Genomic DNA, 20,488 nt, shown 5'->3' on the forward strand with positions numbered 1-20,488 from the left:
AATAACAGGGGTTTTACAGTACTTAAAAGTTGTTTTGAGTACGTGCTTCCACCACACCCTCATTCTTCCTCAAATCCTTTGTCCTTTTCCTTAAACCTGCCTTTCTTAGACATGTCTGTGAAGAAGTTTGTTTTCTATCGCCATTATCTATAGCTCACGTTGCTTGGTATATCCTCAGCCGCCTTCACTCCAATGAAAAGACACAGCATATCAAATCTCCACTTGGTACTGAAACATTCCATTTGAGACAACATAATATTTCAAACAATGTACATCTACATTGAATTTCTTATTTGCTGCAGCTAAATAGGTCAATTTGTTAAAAAAAAACCCTCTCCAATACTATAAATTATCCCAGTATGAGAAAAGTGGGTGGCATGGTTAACTTGGTGGTTTGCGCAAAGCTGTTAGAGCACCAGTGACCGGGGTTAGAATCAGGTGCTGTCTGTAAGGAGTTTGTACGTTCTCATGTGTCTGCATGGGTTTCCTCTGGGTGCTCTGGTTTCCTCCCACCTTACAAAATGTACTGGGGTTTGTAGGTCAATTGGGTGTAATTGGTCAACATGGGCTTGTAGGCTGAAAGGGCCTGTTACCTGCTGATATCTCATTTAATTTTTTTTTAATTAATTATAAAAAATATAGATATTAACTATATCAGTTGTGCAAGAAATAAAAGTGCTACTTCAATAGTGTAGACAGGTCTTTTAGTGGTGTTGGAGGAGTTTATGATTAGGATAGTAAGGCGCTCATGTCTGTCCATGGTCTCGTGCGCTGCCAGATTGAGACCACCTGCAAATTGGAGAAACAACACCTCATCTTCCATCTGGGCATCCTCCATCCAGATGGCATTAACATCAACTTCTCCTGATTCCATTAGCCCTCCGCTTTGTCATCTTTCTTCTAACTCACTCTCTCTCTACTCCAGATTTGTATTCAGAGCCAAAGCCCCCCCCCCACCTCCCACAATCAGGTTTCACCTTTCCTCTCTCCTGCCTCCTCTCCATATCCAATTAACACTTTTTTTGTCTGTTGGTTTGTACTCCTCCCCCTTCCCTTTCTTTTAATTCAGATGCCTGCCTGCTCCCCCTTCCCTTTCTTTTAATTCAGATGCCTGCCTGCTTGTTACCATGAGGAAGGCTCAAGACCAAAACATCAGTAATATATCTACACCTCCTATGGACGCTGCGAGACTGGCTGAGTTCCTCCAACATTTCCGTGTTTTTACTAACTGTGCCATGATTCTCACGTGAACTTGCTTTCATACTCCCTCCATTCATATCCAGATCATTAAGGTATAGAACAAGCAGCAAAACTTCATCTTTGCTCCTGCAGTACAGATCTGCTCACAGGCTTCCAATCTCAAAACACAATCCTTGATAATCACCTCAAGCCACCTATCACTAAGATAATTTTGGATCGAAAGTGCCAAGGATCTTTTGGACCAGTGTTCCATAGACAGCGTAAGCTACATTCCCCTCATCGATTTAATTAATCAATAAGTCAGACAAGAATCCCCTTAATAAAGTCACATCAATTTTCTTTGCTTAATCTCTGCCACTTCAAGTTCAAATGAATCCTATCCCTCAGAACCTTTCCCATTCGCTGGGTTGCTGGTACTGTAATCACATTGTGCATTCCCTCAATGTATATTGCAAGATCTTATTGGGAGATTTAAAGAAGATCTTCGTGTTTTATTTTGCCCCAGAGTGGTTGATATTTGTTACTGGCTGCCAGAAAAGGTAGTGGAATCACATAGTCACTATGTTTAAAGACATTGAAGCAGGCACAGAGATTCAAAATTCCATTGTTGTAATGGATTGTCTTTGGCTTGGCTTCGCGGACGAAGATTTATGGAGGGGGTAAAAGTCCACGTCAGCTGCAGGCTCGTTTGTGGCTGACAAGTCCGATGCGGGACAGGCAGACAGGCTGTAATATTACACAAAATGGACCTGTCTGCCTTAAGACAGACAAAGAACCGCCAGTAGTGTGCCTGGCACCCCTTACAAGAGGAAGAGAAGCAAACGAGAGTCCCTTCAGAGGAACTGAGTATCCATGGATTTGCCTCCAGCCTCTGTCTCCTGTTCAGAATCCTGTTTTCTATTCAATGGCAACCGGAGTTCCAGATCCAAACATACAAAACGATCAAGAAGCGTTCAGTGCCCAAAGCTCTTCGGGAGCCCTTCTTGCCCCCAGCACCCTCTCGAATCCTGGGTCCAATGCCTGATCCTCAGGAGCCAGTCTCCAGCAGCCTGAAGCCCCTGCAGGTTCCCGACTGCAAGTTTCCTGCAGCCCGTGTGGGTCTCTCAGCCTCTGAGCCCTCCGCTGGTCCGCTGCCATGGTCACCATCGTGTAGGGTTGGTTCCTCTGCTTCTCCTTCTCAATGGGGTGGGGTTCGCCCCATTTCTGGTGCCCTGCTGCTGACCTCGGGAGTCTGCAACCCCTCGGGGCCGCTGCCCAGCGCAGACCTTGCGGAGACAGGATTTTACGAGCCGTTGATAGCTGTCATCGTGAAGCCCGGGCGGTTGAACCCTCCGGAGCAGCGCTGTGTCTCCACACTCCCCGGTCTCCAGCAGCGGCAGCGCTGGCGTTTTCTTTCGAGGCAGAGCATCCAATACGGGCAAAAGGGACGAGTGTGGACGCAGAAAGGGGCTGGCGGGACTTGGGCCGGGCGGCGATCTCCTGCAGGAGGCCGGGGCAGCCACGCGGTCCTCCCACTGGGACCTCCAGTATCCCATACGCCCCAGTCTTCCAGCTTCCCACAATCCCTTGGCGTGAGTGAGCAGGCGGTGGCGATGGCGGAGCCCGACGATTGGGGTGAGCGCGGGTTTAGTGGGCCGGGGGATTGGGGGGCCGAGGGAGCGGGGGGAGGACCGAGGGAGCGGGGGGAGGACCGAGGGAGCGGGGGGAGGACCGAGGGAGCGGGGGGAGGACCGAGGGAGCGGGGGGAGGACCGAGGGAGCGGGGGGAGGACCGAGGGAGCGGGGGGAGGACCGAGGGAGCGGGGGGAGGACCGAGGGAGCGGGGGGAGGACCGAGGGAGCGGGGGGGAGGACCGAGGGAGCGGGGGGAGGACCGAGGGAGCGGGGGGAGGACCGAGGGAGCGGGGGGAGGACCGAGGGAGCGGGGGGAGGACCGAGGGAGCGGGGGGAGGACCGAGGGAGCGGGGGAGGACCGAGGGAGCGGGGGAGGACCGAGGGAGCGGGGGGAGGACCGAGGGAGCGGGGGGAGGACCGAGGGAGCGGGGGGAGGACCGAGGGAGCGGGGGGAGGACCGAGGGAGCGGGGGGAGGACCGAGGGAGCGGGGGGGAGGACCGAGGGAGCGGGGGGAGGACCGAGGGAGCGGGGGGTACTCGCTCTAACCGGCGGCTTGTATGTGTTGCAGACGTCGTGGACTTCGGGACCCAGGAGGAGGAGGAGGAGGAGTCGAGGAAGCCGGTGATAGTGGACAAGTGGGAAGGCGAGGATGAGGACGAGGATGTGAAGGTAAAGGCCGGCCCCCCCAGGCCCCGCTCGACCCGGCCCGGCCTCTTTCCCCACCCTCGCCCGTCTCAGGACGCATCCAAGTCACTGCTCCCCACGATTAGCCCTGCGACTTGCTGCTTCAGGACGTGGGAGGGAGAGGAGGGGGTTGGAGACAGGGTGGGGGAACCAAGAACGGGCTGGCTCTGCCACTTGGTCCTGGGCGTGTGTGTGCCGGGGCATTCGTTGACGTGGAGTTATGGACACGTCATGTGTTGATCCCTCCTGTAGTTGCCGACCCAGGTTATCGCCTTCTATAAATGGATTCATGTTTCTCCGTCACCTCATCTTATTTGCCAGTTTTGGCCTCAAAACCTATCAATTCTGCTCCTGACTCGTCTTCAGTTGTGTTCTGCAACTTGGAATTCAGGGCTCTTCTCTTTCTGGCCTTCATTTTCCCTTCAGATTTATTTTCCCCATTCTCCTTTTCTAATTTTGTTTTATTTTGTGTGTGTGTGGTATGCCTTTGTTTTGCACCGAGGACACTCTCAGGGCTGAACTTGTGCAATCCGATGATAATAAATTTGACTTGCTATATTAAAGAAAACACTGACAGCAAGAAATTAATTTAGTTTCTCAAACATATTCTTTATTAACAATATGTACAGTAAATTAATTGAACCTTTAATTCAATACATTATCTTACAATGTGCCAATGCCAGTTATGTTTGCATCTGTGGGGTATTTGAGAGGCTTTTTACATAGGACCCATTTCTAGTACAGTAGCTGGAATGTGCTAGTTAGCAGCATTGGCTTGCAAACTTCTTGCACTGCAAGACAAACAAGTCATTTTTTTTCCAAAAATAACATTTATTCACAATAAATTACAATAAAAGTCATTCTTTTCATAATCTTAGGCTCTATACATTTTCATCAGTGTACTCTCTAATTAGCAACATTGCCACCACTGTGGCACCTTGTGATTACTCTTTCTTACCCCGCTCCCCCCACACCACCTTTCTGTTGTCCCAGCCCCTCAGTGTCTGGTAATGGGAGGGTTCCTGATTGATCCTTCCCCACAGCACCTGGGTTGGCACCAACCCTCAGTGTGTACTCCTACAGCCTGGAATGTGCCAATTGGCAGCATTTCCTCACACATCTTCATGTGCTGAAAGACCAACAAGTTTCAGGCGGACAAAAGGCATCTCTCTCTGAGTCATTGATCTTCTGTCAGATCTGGATGTCTGTCTCTGCATGCATCTCCGGGAAGAACATGGATAAACTATGACAAGGACTCTTACATCTTTTTCCACACGCTCTTAGCAATCTGCATTCTGCAAAGAGGTGGGTGACTGTCTTCACTCCACGACAATCATCTCGGAGACAACATGCTCTCTGGGTGATTGGAGGGCTTCCTCTCACTGCCAGCCATGCCAAATCCCTGTGCTTATTAATGAGCACTGGCAATAAAACAGGTCATGGCTTATGGATTCTTATGGAAAACTGCTTTGTGGTTAGTTTGCTAGGCCCTGTCCTTAATTCCCAGTTTAGTTCTAGTGAACCCAGATACTTTGTTGGATATTCATGGCTTGGCCTGAGTGCATTTGATTAATACCGATAATTAATTTGGAACCAATAGTAAAGCTCTTCGGGGACATATGGATTTTGTATTATTATTCATTGCTTATGGTGGGAAATCAGACAAATGGATGTGACCAGAGGAATTATAATGGAGAAGAAGGGTGAATGTACACCTTTTTTCTGCTATGTTTATCATGTTAAATTCTTAAAAGGTTAGAAAAATGACATTTGCCAGTCAAATTGTTGTCTTGGTGTTGACTTTCACCTTGGATATTGCTGATTGTCAAATTCTACCCATTGGATAGAAAAGGCTTCCCAATATGGACTGCCATGAACATTACTTTCAATTTTACTTGCTTTTTAGGTGTGGGGTTTGTTAAGGAGTGGCTACATTCTTGATTTTTAGATCTTGCAGTGTGTGGAACCAGTAGAGTTCAATTTCAAATGTAAATATGTTTCTGTGCTTTAAATGGTGTTATGTAAAATTTTCTGGGGAGAATTAGTTATCCATTATTTAGCCTTCTCAAAATCCTGCATTTCTCCCACCACAGCACAATTGTCCAGAGTCCAGTTTCTTATCTTCACTCAAGCACAATCACTGAACACTTGGTGACTCTGGGGGTCTCTCTTTTGCTTCTCTTTCTCTGACTGGAAGCGGCGCTTTGGCCATTCCAGCCAGCGGCAAATCTGTCTGCCTTGCATCAGACAAAAAGAAATTTCATGTAATATGACACTGTTTTATTACTATGACAATAAATTGAATCTTGTCACAATTGATTCCACAATACTTTTGCTATCCTGATTTCTTGCTTCCTTGGAAGGAAGGGTACCACTAAAAGACAAGAAGTGCACAACAGGGATAGCTTTCATCAAATATTAATGCTGCAGGGTTCAGAATCTAAGGACTGATGTTGAAGAGACCCAGGATAGTACACTGGAGTTTAGTTGACACATATCGTACAATGAGAAGGGTTCTTCTGGAAGCAGTTTAACATTCATGTAGCTTAGTGGTTTTCAAACTTCTTCTTTCCACTCACATGCCACCTTAAGTAATGCCGATGACATAGGTGGTCTGTGATTAGTAAAGGATTACTTAAAGTGGTATGTGAGTGGAAAGAAAAAGTTTGAAAACTGCTGTTAATTGTACCTAATTGACTCATTATGTGCACGGTTTCATAAATCCAAAGGAAATGGGCCAATGACAAGTTTTTCTCAAGCAAAATATTTCATTAATATTTTGGTCTAGAGCAGTGATTCTCAACCTTTTTTCCCTACTCACCTTAAGTAATCCCAGAGCACTTCTGGCATAGGGAATACTTAAGGTGGTATGTGAGTGGAAAGAAAAAGTTTGAAAACCACTGATGTAGCTATATAGAGTAGAAAAAAATTACAGTCGAGTTACAATGGGGAAAAAAATATCCAAGCAAGGGCAGCAGAATCGCACTGTTGTAGTGTTTATTCAGGAACCTGATGGCTTCAGGGAAGTAACTGTCATTAAGCCTGTTTGGCTGTGAGTTTTCTTCCCAATGGGAGGAGGGAGAATGGTGTGTCATTTGTGATGGGTCTTTCAGATTCTTTTATCGTCATGTAATAAAGCAGATGTAATATTACACAAAATTGCATTTAGATTTGCCATCAGCATAAATTGCCCTGCATCCTTTACTGTCAGAGAAAGAGAAACAAATGAGAGTTCCTTCAGAGTCACTGAGAGGATTCGCCTCCAATGTTCACATAGCAGCCACAGAGAGTTCATTGCAAACTATCGGCAACCTGAGCTCTCTCTGACACAACCAGGAAGCCTTCGGTGCCCAAGGTCCCATAGGTGCCCTTCCCACCCTAGGTACTCTTCTTAATCCTGGTTCCAATACCTGGTGCCCCTTCAGCCTGTGTCATCCCAGTCCTTTGACTGCAAATTGTTTGTAGCTTGCGTGGGTTCCTTGCCTCGTTTCCAAATGCCCACCTCTTGTATTTCTTCCCCCTCGGAGCCTTTCATTGGTCTGCCACCATGGTCACCATCCTCTGCTTCCTTGGATTCTATAATCCCCTCCATGCCTCTGCCAGCATGGGCACTGTCATCTTGGGTCCAGACTGTTGGTTCCTTTAACAGTCCGTTTAAAGCCTGTACAGAGCCATTGGTCATTGAACTTGGCATTAGAACCCTGCGGAGGAGTGATGTGTCTCCTTTCCCCTCTCTCCACAGTTCTGCACCAGTGGCAGTGCTGCGTTTTACTTTTAGTATGTTAGCTGCCATTTCAAGGCAGGGAAATGTAGGTGAAGTCCATGGAGTGGAATTTCTGACACGTTCTGAGCTGCATTCACTACCTTCTGCAGCTTCCGATCTTGAACAGAGCAGCTCCTATGATGCATCCAGCAAATAGGTTTTTGATAGTGTCTTTGTAGAAGTTGCTGGGGGACATAATTCCATCCACCTGGAAGTTCAGTATATCATTGGCGGGAGTTGACCTGAACGGCGGGAGTTGACCTGAACGGCGGGAGTTGACCTGAACGGCGGGAGTTGACCTGAACGGCGGGAGTTGACCTGAACGGCGGGAGTTGACCTGAACGGCGGGAGTTGACCTGAACGGCGGGAGTTGACCTGAACGGCGGGAGTTGACCTGAACGGCGGGAGTTGACCTGAACGGCGGGAGTTGACCTGAACGGCGGGAGTTGACCTGAACGGCGGGAGTTGACCTGAACGGCGGGAGTTGACCTGAACGGCGGGAGTTGACCTGAACGGCGGGAGTTGACCTGAACGGCTCTGAAAATTTTGACTTTGCGGAAGTGCCGTGTGTAAATCATACTGTTAAAATTCAGTGTAACCGTAATTGTTATTCCAGTGAAAACATTGAATACATTTACCAATATCGGCAGACAGTCATTCGGTAAAACTGTTCCGATAGCCTGGAATGCAAATACAAGGGTGAAAAGTTTCAAAATGTCAGCAAAATCTGCATGTTGAATCAACCATTTAATCTTGCACAGACTATTATAATCCACTCAAGCTCTGAGTCATCCGATTGACATAGGGCATCAAGCTGACAATTTTTAAAAATATAGTATCAATGAATTTAATGTTTCTAAAGTGTACAGTGCCCTCCATAATGTTTTGGATAAACAGATTTTTTTCCTTTATTTTCCCCTGTGCTCCACAGTTTTAATTTTAAATTCACATGCGATTCAAGTGTACATTCCAGATTTTCTTATTTGTATAAATTTGGTTTGACCATGTAGAAATAGTCTCCTCATTTCAGAACTGTTGAGGACATTTGGCTTCACAGGTGTTTGTGATTACAGTACTCGGGTATGTTTAATTGCTTCATTGGTGCAGGTAGAGAGAGCTAGGCTTGCTTCTAAGGTCTGTAGTTGCCATTTTTCAATACGACGACCAGAATTGTGCCAGTGAAAGTCAAATAAGCCACTATAGGCTAAAAACAAGAATAAGACAGTAAGAGACAACACTCAAACTTCAGAATTATCAAAATCAACAGTTTGGAACATCATTAAGAAGAGTGTGCTGGTGCGGATGTATCAAGTCTACAGACTTCCTGAACAGAAGTACAGGGGCTGCACTGCAAGATGCGAACCACTAGTTTGGCCACAGAAGCAGGATGGCCAGATTTCAGTTTGTCAAGAAATATTTAAAAGACCCTGCAGAATTCTGGAAAAAGGACTTGTGGGCAGATGAGTCCAAGATTAACCTGTATCAGGGTGATGGCAAGGGCAAAGTGTGGAGGCCTAAAGATCCAAAGCATATCACCTCATCTATGTAACATGGTTGTGGGATATTATGGCTGGGGTTGTAGAGCTTCCACAGGTACTGGCGCACTTATCTTCACTGATGATGTAACTGCTGATGGCGGTAGCAAAATGAATTCAGAAGTGTAAAGTAAAATCTTATCTGCTCAAATTTGAGCAAATGCCTCTGAACTCATTGGATGGTGCTTCATCCTATACCAAGACAATGATCCCAAACATACTGCTAAAGCAACAAAGGATTTTTTTAAAACTTAATACACTGGAAAATCCTTGAATAGCCAAGTCAGTCACCTGATCTAAATCCATTCGAGCATGCCTTCCGTATGCTGAAGAGATAACTCAAGGGGAAAAGCCCCCAAAATAAGCAGGAGCTGAAGATGGCTGGCAGAGAATCTCCAGGGAAGATGTTCAGCACCTGGTGGTATCTATGAATCACATCAGTTTCCTGAAGTCAATGGCAGCTCCTTTGTTTTTCTGATGTTGAGGGGGAGGTTGTTGTCCAGACACCATAATTCCAGGTTGTGTAACCTTCCTGTACTTTATCTTTTTCTGTGAGATGTAGCCCATGTTGTAAATTTGTATATGGAATTGATAGAATTTTGCATTTATGGGAGTACAGTACGGTGATTGAGCTCTGGGGAAGAATTTTAGAAATCGGGGACATGTCAGCTGGCAGGATTGGTGTGAATGTAGGGAATGTATGGATACAGGAAGGTGTAATATGTTCAGAAATGTTGGAAAGGCAAGGGAGGCTTGGGGCAGTACTTCACATCTCTACAAAGCCTTAGTTCATTTATAGCTCTTGGGTGTTTCTGTCATTGAAGTTGTATAACTGATTCCACCCATTTGCTGCCTTATTTATCTCCCAATTCAACAGCCTGCATTGTGGAGAATTTCCAACAAACTGCTTTCAAATTGCCTTACATTTTTGAATTTGACTGTATTTTAAACATTTTTTCAAAGGGCATAGTGAGCCCTAATTTAATTATCTGCCTGAATAATACACTGAAGTTGTTGACACCAGCTGCCTGCTTATTTGAATGGTCAGCATTTGAGTTCTTTTTTTTTCAATTTTTTATTTTTCACACCATAAATCACATTAACCATGATACACACTTTTTCCTTTTCACACATATACAGTGCCATTTTCTCCCCCCCCCCTCCCATCCCACCCTCCCTACCTCCCCCCTCCTGTCCATTTAAAGTACAAAATCTAGGATACATTAAACCAGTCAAACAATGTTGTCATTCAATAAAAATACACAAGAAATTCCACTGAGTCCATTCTTTTCATTTCCTTTTCCTTCCGTTAACTTAGGTAGTGATTGTCCCCGGTAGGTTTTCGCTATTGTGTTTCATGTAAGGCTCCCATATTTGTTCGAATATTTCAATATTATTTCTTAAACTATATGTTATTTTTTCTAATGGAATACATTTATTCATTTCTATATACCATTGTTGTATTTTCAAATTATCTTCCAATTTCCAGGTTGACATAATACATTTTTTTGCTACGGCTAGAGCTATCTTAACAAATCTTTTTTGTGCATCCTCCAAATCAATTCCAAATTCTTTGTATTTTATGTTACTTAGGAGGAAGATCTCTGGATTCTTTGGTATATTGTTTTCTGTTATTTTATTTAATATCTGATTTAGATCTTCCCAAAATTTTTCTACTTTCTCACCTGTCCAGATTGCATGAATTGTTGTTCCCATTTCTTTTTTACATCGAAAACATCTATCAGATACTGTTGGGTCCCATTTATTTAACTTTTGAGGTGTAATGTATAGCCTGTGTATCCAATTATATTGTATCATACATAACCTCATATTTATTGTATTTCTCATCGTTCCAGAACATAACTTTTCCCATGTTTCCTTTTTTATCTTTATATTTAAATCTTGTTCCCATTTTTGTTTAGTTTTACCATTTGTTTCCTCATTCTCCTTTTCTTGCAGTTTAATATACATATTTGTTATAAATCTTTTGATTATCATTGTATCTGTAATCACATATTCAAAGTTACTTCCCTCTGACAAACTCAAACTGCTTCCTAATTTATCCTTCAAGTAGGATATCAATTGATAATATGCCAGCGCTGTATCTTGAGTTATATTGTATTTATCTTTCATTTGTTCAAAGAATAATAATCTATTTCCTGAAAAACAATTTTCTATTCTTTTAATCCCTTTTTTCTCCCATTCTCTAAAGGAAAGGTTATCTATTGTAAAAGGGAGTAACTTATTTTGCGTCAATATTAGTTTTGTAATTGATAATTTGTTTTATTTCTTTCTACATGAATCTTCTTCCAAATATTGAGTAGATGATGTAATACTGGAGAACTTCTATGTTGTACCAATTTTTCATCCCATTTATATAATATGTGTTCAGGTATCTTTTCCCCTATTTTATCTAATTCTAATCTGGTCCAATCTGGCTTTTCCCTTGTTTGATAAAAATCTGATAGGTATCTTAATTGTGCGGCTCTATAATAATTTTTTAAAGTTTGGCAGTTGTAAGCCTCCTTGTTTATACTATTCTGTTAATTTATCTAGTGCTATCCTCGGTTTCCCCCCTTTCCATAAAAATTTCCTAATTATTTTCTTTAACTCCTTGAAGAATTTCTCTGTCAGTTGTATTGGCAATGCCTGAAATAGGTATAATTTCCTTGGAAAAATGTTCATTTTAATACAGTTTATCCTTCCTATTAGTGTTAGTGGTAAATCTTTCCAATGCTCTAAATCGTCCTGTAATTTTTTCAATAGTGGATAATAATTGAGTTTATATAGTTGGCCGAGATTTTTATTTATTTGTACACCTAGGTATCTTATTGCTTGCATTTGCCATCTAAATGGTGATTCCTTCTTAAATTTTGAGAAATCCACATTATTCATAGGCATTGCTTCACTTTTATTTATGTTGATCTTGTAACCCGACACTTCTCCATATTCCTTCAATTTCTTATATAATTCTTTTATTGATAGTTCTGGTTCTGTTAAGTATACTATAACATCATCCGCAAATAAACTGATTTTATATTCCTTGTCTTTTATTTTTATCCCTTTTATATTATTTTCTGTTCTTATCAATTCTGCTAGTGGTTCTATAGCTAACGTGAACAATAAAGGTGATAGTGGGCATCCCTGCCGTGTTGACCTGCTTAAGTTAAATTGCTTTGATACATGTCCATTTACTGTCACTTTCGCTAATGGTCCCTTATATAATGCTTTAATCCAATTAATATACTTCTCCGGTAAACTGAATTTTTGCAATACTTTGAACAAACAATTCCATTTTACTCTGTCAAAGGCCTTCTCTGCGTCTAAAGCAACTGCTACTGTTGGCGCTTTACTCCCTTCTACTGCATGAATTAAGTTAATAAATTTACAAATATTGTCTGTTGTGCGTCTTTTTTTGATAAATCCAGTTTGGTCTAGATTTACCATTTTCGGTACATACTCTGCTAATCTGTTTGCTAATAGTTTAGCTATTATCTTATAATCTGTGTTAAGTAAAGATATTGGTCTATATGACGCTGGTGTGAGTGGATCTTTCCCTTGCTTTAGTATTACTGTAATTATTGCTGTTTTACATGAATCTGGTAAGCTTTGTGTTTTATCAATCTGGTTGATTACTTCCAGGAGGGGAGGAATTAATAAGTCTTTAAATGTTTTGTAGAATTCTATTGGGAATCCATCCTCTCCTGGTGTCTTATTATTTGGTAATTTTTTTTATTATCTCTTGTATTTCTACTATTCCAAATGGCTCTGTTAATTTATTTTGTTCCTCTATTTGTAGCTTTAGTAGTTCAATTTTAGTTAGAAATTCATCTATTTTCCCTTCTTTCCCTTCGTTTTCAGTTCGGTATAATTGTTCATAGAATTCTCTAAAGTTTTCCTTAATTTCTTTTGGATTATATGTAATCTGTTTGTCTTTTTTCCTTGATGCCAATATCATTTTCTTAGCTTGTTCTGTCTTAAGCTGCCATGCTAGGATTTTGTGCGTTTTTTCCCCTAGTTCATAATATTTCTGTTTTGTCTTCATTATGTTCTTCTCCACCTTATATGTTTGTAGTGTTTCATATTTTATTTTTTTATCTGCCAATTCTCTTCTTTTTGTTGTATCTTCCTTCATTGCTAATTCTTTTTCTATATTTACTATTTCCCTTTCCAACTGCTCTGTTTCCTGATTATAGTCCTTTTTCATCTTGGTTACATAACTTATTATTTGCCCTCTAATGAATGCTTTCATTGCATCCCATAGTATAAACTTATCTTTCACTGATTTCGTATTTATTTCAAAATACATTTTAATTTGTCTTTCAATGAATTCTCTAAAATCCTGTCTTTTAAGTAGCATGGAGTTTAATCTCCATCTATACATTCTTGGAGGGATGTCCTCTAACTTTACTGTCAATATTAAGGGTGAATGGTCCGATAGTATTCTAGCTTTATATTCTGTTTTTCTTAGTCTATCTTGCATACGAGCTGATAACAAAAATAGGTCTATTCTTGAGTATGTTTTATGTCTAGCCGAGAAATATGAATATTCCTTTTCCTTTGGGTGTTGTTTCCTCCATATATCCAAAAGTTGCATTTCTTCCATCGATTTAATTATAAATTTGGTTACTTTGTTCTTTCTGTTAATTTTTTTCCCAGTTTTGTCCATATTTGAATCCAAATTCAGGTTGAAATCCCCTCCTATTAATATGTTCCCTTGCGTATCTGCTATCTTCAAAAAGATATCTTGCATAAACTTTTGATCTTTTTCGTTAGGTGAATATACATTGAGTAGATTCCAAAACTCCGAATATTTCTGACATTTTATCATTACATATCTCCCTGCTGGATCTATTATTTCCTCTTCTATTTTAAATGGCACATTTTTACTAATTAATATAGCTACTCCTCTTGCTTTTGAATTATACGATGCTGCTGTTACGTGTCCTACCCAATCTCTCTTTAATTTCTTGTGCTCCAATTCAGTTAAATGTGTTTCTTGCACAAATGCTATATCAATTTTTTCTTTTTTCAGTAAATTTAGCAGTTTCTTCCTTTTAATTTGGTTATGTATTCCATTAATATTTAAAGTCATATAGTTCAACGTAGCCATTTTATACTTTGTTTATCTTCCCTTTCCGTTTCTCCATCATTACCTTTCCTTCTTATCCATTTCTGTTTTCTTGTTTTGAACCCTTTATAAGACAACATTCCTAAAACATCAAACATTTTCCTTATTCTCCTATTTAAAACTTCTTTAGCCCCAATCTCCCCTTCCCCTCCTGAGTTGTCCTTTATCTCTTGACGGACAACCACATCTCCCCTCTCCATTTGGATTTGCGAATTCGCTCACAAGCGTCAGCTGATTTTGCAGTGACCGTAACTCCTCCCCACCCAGCCCCCCCAGAAAAGATTTCACTTTTCATATGTAACAAAGGTCACTCTTTTAATTCCATCCTTATTCCCTCTATTCCATTTCCTTCCCTTATTAATTCTTGTCTATACTCTCTATATTTTCCTCTAAATACGGATACATTCATGTATGCACACTATACATATACACACATATACCTCTTTACCCACATACATATAAATCGTGGTCATTTTTACTCTTATTACATGTCTTCATCTCTCTGCTTGTTTTGTAGTTGTTCTGCAAATTTCCTTGCTTCCTCTGGATCCGAGAATAGTTTTTTTCCATAAGATCGTTTTCGCTGTATTGAACTCCTTCCTCTTCTTCAGGAGTTCAAAACTTATGTGTCTTTTTAGTTCTCAGTCTTTTGTACTCTCGTTACACGTCTTCATCCCTCAGTCTATTTTGTAATTGTTCTGCAAATTTTCGTGCTTCCTCTGGATCCGAGAATAGTCTGTTTTGTTGTCCTGGAATAAATATTTTCAATACCGCTGGATGCTTTAGTATAAATTTATACCCTTTCTTCCATAAAATCGCCTTTGCTGTATTGAACTCCTTTCTCTTCTTCAGGAGTTCAAAACTTATATCTGGATAAATGAAGATTTTTCGCCCTTTATACTCCAGTGGTTTGTTGCCCTCTCTTACTTTTTCCATTGTCTTCTCCAGTACCTTTTCTCTTGTAGTATATCTTAGGAATTTTACTAAAATAGATCTTGGCTTTTGTTGTGGTTGTGGTTTAAAGGCCAATGCTCTATGTGCCCTTTCTATTTCCATTTCTTGCTGTAGTTCTGGACATCCTAAGATCCTGGGGATCCAATCTTTTATAAACTCTCATATTTTTGCCTTCTTCATCTTCCTTAAGGCCCACTATCTTTAGTTTTTTTCTTCTGTTATAATTTTCCATTATATCTATTTTCTGAGCTAACAGTTCTTGTGTCTCTTTAACTTTTTTATTAGATTCTTCTAATTTCTTTTTTAAGTCCTCTACCTCCATTACTACTGCTGCTTCTCGTTCTTCCACCTTGTCCATTTTTTTCCCATTTCTGATAAGGTCATATCTATTTTATTCACTTTCTCTGCTGTATTGTTTATTCTTCTTCTTAAATCATTAAATTCTTGCGCTTGCCATTCTTTAAATGACTCCATGTATTCTTTAATAAGAGAAAGTATATCCTTTGTCTTGCGTTTCCCTTCTTCTATTTCACTGTACTCTTCCTCTTCTTCTTTCTCTGGGTTGGCCATCTGTTGTTTCTTTGTTGTCCTTTTCTTCTCTTCTTTCTTGTTTTCGTTGTCTTCTATGTTCTCCTCTTGCTGCTGCTGTTCTGTAGCTGTCATTGCCGGCTGTGGAGATCGACTCCCCAGCTGGTCCCCCCTCCCGTCGGTGTGTTTTTTTGCATGCGCGGTTGCGCACTTTTACTCGGCTCAGCGAGCCATTTTTGTAGTCCACTTTCTACCGACCTGAGGGAGCGGGTTTCTCTCTCCACCGCGGGCCTCTTCGAACAGGTAAGGCCTTCTCCTTCTTCTTCCGTTGTCTTTTCTTCCGCTCTTCTTACCGTTGGTTTCGATTTTTCTTTTTTCGTCGCCATCTTCTTTCCACCTTTATACTCACTTTACTTTAATTTTTATTTTTGTGCCTTTGTGTTTTCCTTTATTTTTTCCGACTTTTCTGGAGAGGGCTGGAGTTCACTGTCCGGCCACTACTCCATCACGTGACTCCTCCAGCATTTGAGTTCTTAATGTCTACAGAGTTGTTAGGAACATTTGTAGCTTTAAGGAATGAGAATTGGCATGGAAGTTTGAAACTTGCTATTCATCTGGTCGTTATTTATAGAGTCACTAGTAGGAATTGGGAGGCAGTTGTGATTTTATTGAAGGATGAAGTTCAGAAACTGAAAACTCCAGGAAAAACTGGATCAGACAAGCATCTGAGAAGCAGTTCACATTTAAAGTCGAAAAGTCTCTCCAACTGAACTGACTATAGAACTCCACTGGGAATCCATCTGGACCAGGGTTTTTGCATCCCTCATTGCTGGAAGGGCCATTTTGCTGAGATGGTGAGATGCTGTCCCTCCCACTTGGCTCAGTGGTTGTCGGGATGTGCTGGCACAATAACTCTTTTACCTTCTACATGGTGCTGCCTGATCTATTGAGCATTTTTTCAGTTTTCATTCATTGAGCGATGAAATTGAAGACCATAAGTACAATAAATGCATTTTTTCCACACTTCCATTTTGTTATCCCATTCCTGGGTTGTGTTTATGTTCTTTATTGTCTTGAACATCAACACTTCATGTGCAATTGTTTTCTAATGTATTACAAGGCTTCCGAGTGTATGAATTCTTTAATAAGATGTGACACTGGCTGTTCAGGGGCTACAGTCAAGTCTTATTGTATCCTTATTACAGTTCTCACATATAGTTTGCTGTAAGAGGGCACTGAAGCTATAGCAGAAGCCTGGAGACTTCATTCGCAGTGATGTGGCTGCTCAGAGATCAGCTTGCCAGGGACTGGGGACTGAACCGGGATCTTCTGATCCGAGTAGTTCATTGATGCTCTTTGATAAGGTCCACAAGGATTTCAATGATATTGTTTCCCTATTTGCTCTTTCCAAAGCTATAGCAAGAGGATACATCAATCTAAATTACACCGATTTTAGGGAATTCTTGATGAGGGACTATGTCAATTTTGTTATAGCTTCAGTGAAGCATCTTGTGACAATTTACCACATTTAGGAATGGAAGTTGATGCATGATAAAATGGTTATGTAAATTGTTTTTCCTTCCATAGGACAATTGGGACGACGATGAGGAAAAGAAGCCACCAGTTAAGACGGGTAAAATGAAGATTCCTTTCTATTTCTAACTGATAGAAGGATGACTTTTTATAAGGAGCCCAGAATCATTCAGCACAGAAGCAGGCCTTTCTGCCCACCTCATCCATGCAGTCTGATTCCTATCATGTTCGTCCTATTCTACCCATATCTCTGTCCTTTCTAAGTACCTGTCTAATACCTTTTAAGCTTTGCAATTATGTCTGTCACTGCCACCTCTTCCGGCAGTTCATTCCAGATATCCATTATCCTTTGGAAAATTGTCTCCCTCATATCTTCTTTAAATGTCTCCCCTCTAATCTCAAACCTGTGGCCTCTAGTTCCAGGTTTGGAGAAAAGATTCTAATTATCTATGCTTTCTATGTACAGCATAATGTTAGAAAACACTCGGGTCACCACCAAACTTCCTGGATTCTAATGAGATGGTCTATTCAAAATCTTAAAATTATAGCCCTTTATTCTTCGCTGAATCCTAGTGAATCTCTTCCTCACACTCTCTATTGCTACTACTGGATTAATTTTTTAGTTACCTCTTCCGTAAATTAGATTTTTGAGGCATGATCTCCTTGTACAGATCTGCGCTGTCTTGTTTTCTTTTAAATCCTCCCACATCAGATACTGTTTTTCCCTCTAGTATTTTCTCCCAATCTACTTCTGCCAAACATTGCATTGGAATGTTTCCCAAGCTTAAGAGTTCTATCTTGGACAATAGACTTGATATTTCAAACTTACTCAGGCAAGAATGCCAGTGGTCAGGGAAAGGTAAATTCTAAACTTCAGTTAGAAAATGCTGGAAACATTCAGAAATTCTGATAGGCTTTATTAAAGAGAGAAATTTTTGGATCTGAAATGTTATCTGCTTCCCTACATGAGTTTTTGAATATTTTCACCATTTTTTAGATTTCCATCCATTGCTGTAATTTGCTTTTAAATAATGAATTAATAATTTTGACATGTTACTGATCTCTCTTAAGCTGTTGAATTTAATATTCTGTGAGTAGGAGGCCTCAAATAATTTTGCTTTCTCCAAATAAAATTGAGGCAGAACTACACATGGATATTGGCCAATTGTGTAAGGCATCTGAGAGGTTATAAGGCTAAGAAATAGAAACAAGGCAGCCATTCAACCTACATTAAATGCATGGAAATGTTTTGGGTATTGCACAGGAAGGTGAAAAGGCAAAGCTAAAGTACAACTCCGATTATCTGAAACGGTTGGGACTGGGCCTATTATAGCTAAACATTTTTTTTTGAATACTAGTCATTTTTTTTTAAAAACAGCCCAGTAGCAACAGCAAATTACTCGTATTAATGTTTAAACAAACAACAAGTGAAGGCTTTTTAAGCATTAAAATAATGTTTGATTCTCACTAAATTCTGGCTGCAACGCCTCTGCCAATCTCCAACACAAACCCATCGCTGCCATGATCCCCATGGAGGCTTCCCGGGCCAGTGGAACACTCACTGGTGAGTCAGTGGGCTCCTGTCTCCCCAGTCACCAAAGCTCCTGATGCCAGAGTCCCAACTCTGAATCCTTTCCTAGACCTACTGCACATGCACTAGGCCGATGGGAGGATTCAGTCGACGACTGGTGTGCTAGGGAGGGGAGTGGACTCCACTGAGCCCAAGGTCCCACTCGTGCCCTGGAGGCTGCCCTCCTTGATGACACCAGGACAAGGGATTCTTCCAACTGCTTGTGTCTGGAAGTTTGCAAGGGAGAGTTGGAGAGAAAAGTCAATAGGAGTAGGTAAAGAAGAAATGGAGAGAGGGGAGGGGGTTACCTGAAATGAGGATAATTGTCGTTCTCATTTCACGTTAAATGAATTTTTTTCAATGTTAGGTCAGTTCGGCTCCGAAAAAACTTTTGGATAAGTAAGGATCTCTGATTTGTTTCGGATATCATTATGTAATACATAATCCTAATGAATAGATTTTGGAGAATATGATTTTGGATAATTGGAGTTGTACTGCAACTTGTCACTGATAAAATGAGACCACGTCATGCCATCGGGGGGGGGAATACTGATCTCTCTGGCTTTGGAATTCTTATCACAGAAGTCAAGGTTTCAGAAAAGAAAAAATTAAACGATAGGATTAAAGAAAAAGAGGAAAGAGATAGACTAAAGAAGAAGTATGCAGCGCTGAAAAACGTAAGTTGCTTTATATCTTTGGGGAGGGAAACTTCCACAAACATCTATCTCTTTGGCCATTAGAGGGCACGTGCTGGGGAAATGCTGAACCATTCAACATTAGCTAAAACTGAGGACTCGACAGGATATACACTACCGCTGAAAACTCTTAATCCCTCCCTTGCAAATTTGGAAATGCATAAAGAGTTTGAACTGAAATGACTAATACACCTTGTAATTCTAACACAGAAGTAAAATTGGCCTTTGAGGAGAATGGGTGGTTTGTTTTTTTTAACATGGATTTTTGTTAGTTGATATCAGTGTTGCTATTTAGTCATGGCTGCAAAGCTATAACTCAAGTTTGTTTTAAAAACATTTGGCATGAAATTTCTTTAAAAATTTGATGTCACATTTTTAAAACTGAATACAAACATGTTGCACCAACATGTGTATCAGTAGTGAGCACGGGGACATCTAATGAACAGACCATCCAGTGAGTAGGCATGGCTTTCTGCATACCCTGTGACTGGATGGACATGCTCTCTCTGCAGTCAGTCCTTGGTTTCTTTGAGGGAATTGTTTGTGTTTTGTTTTATTGAATCACATTGTTGTACAAGGAGTTTTATGGTATCATGAATTCCTCATCTTCAATCAAAAGCCATTCTCACCAGTGGAGAATGAATATCACCAGGCAATTCGCCCCAAGGAAATTTCGACAAGCCTGTCTGAACCTCCTTTTTCTGGTAGCATCGGAGTCACTGAATGTCAATTCAAATCTCAGTCGAGCTTTGTACAAATTAATTGTAAAACTGCTGTCAGTACGAGTGACTGTGAAGGAATTGAATTGTTGCAAAAATCTAGTTGATTTGTGAATGTTCTTCAGGAAGAAACTGCACCTTTACTCATTTTGGGGTTTCCTCCCCAATAACAACGACCTAATGTGCTGTGCCCTGGATTTTGAACCATTGGCTTAGGAACACGGCCCATTTTCTCCTCTGTTTGGCTCAGTATTACCTGCTGGTCTTGTCAGGCGCTGAGAATAATTGAATTTAGAATATGTAAAATATTGAGGAATAGGAAAAGTGAAGATTAACTGAACCCATTGCTGTTGTTACTGGGAAGCTGGGAAGTTCTCTGGGCATTTTATGTTGAAGCAGTCTAACTTTTCTTTTAAGTCATTAAAAGCGCAGGAACCAGCAGAGCTCTCGACTGAGGAACAAGTAGCAGAGAAACTTCGACTAGCGAAGCTACAGGAGCAGGCAGACTTGGAAGTTGCGAAGGACACATTTGGTAAGCTGCCAAAAAACGTTCTTTAAGTTAA

The 20,488-nt window shown here is 41.1% G+C and overlaps 1 protein-coding gene across 1 annotated transcript in view; it reads left to right on the forward strand.

Moving 5' to 3' along the window:
* The first annotated feature begins 1,127 nt into the window (after window positions 1–1,127).
* Window positions 1,128–20,488, forward strand: part of LOC138749351 (uncharacterized) — a 30,336-nt gene continuing 10,975 nt past the window's right edge. Inside the window, exons 1-8 of the mRNA XM_069910560.1 lie at window positions 1,128–1,246; window positions 1,333–1,460; window positions 1,565–1,739; window positions 2,087–2,814; window positions 3,382–3,482; window positions 16,996–17,041; window positions 19,094–19,188; window positions 20,343–20,457. Coding sequence (XP_069766661.1) covers window positions 1,128–1,246; window positions 1,333–1,460; window positions 1,565–1,739; window positions 2,087–2,814; window positions 3,382–3,482; window positions 16,996–17,041; window positions 19,094–19,188; window positions 20,343–20,457 — 1,507 coding nt within the window. The remainder of the gene's footprint in view (window positions 1,247–1,332; window positions 1,461–1,564; window positions 1,740–2,086; window positions 2,815–3,381; window positions 3,483–16,995; window positions 17,042–19,093; window positions 19,189–20,342; window positions 20,458–20,488) is intronic.

This window comes from Narcine bancroftii, chromosome 14 (assembly GCF_036971445.1).
Source record: "Narcine bancroftii isolate sNarBan1 chromosome 14, sNarBan1.hap1, whole genome shotgun sequence".
Taxonomy (NCBI): domain Eukaryota; kingdom Metazoa; phylum Chordata; class Chondrichthyes; order Torpediniformes; family Narcinidae; genus Narcine; species Narcine bancroftii.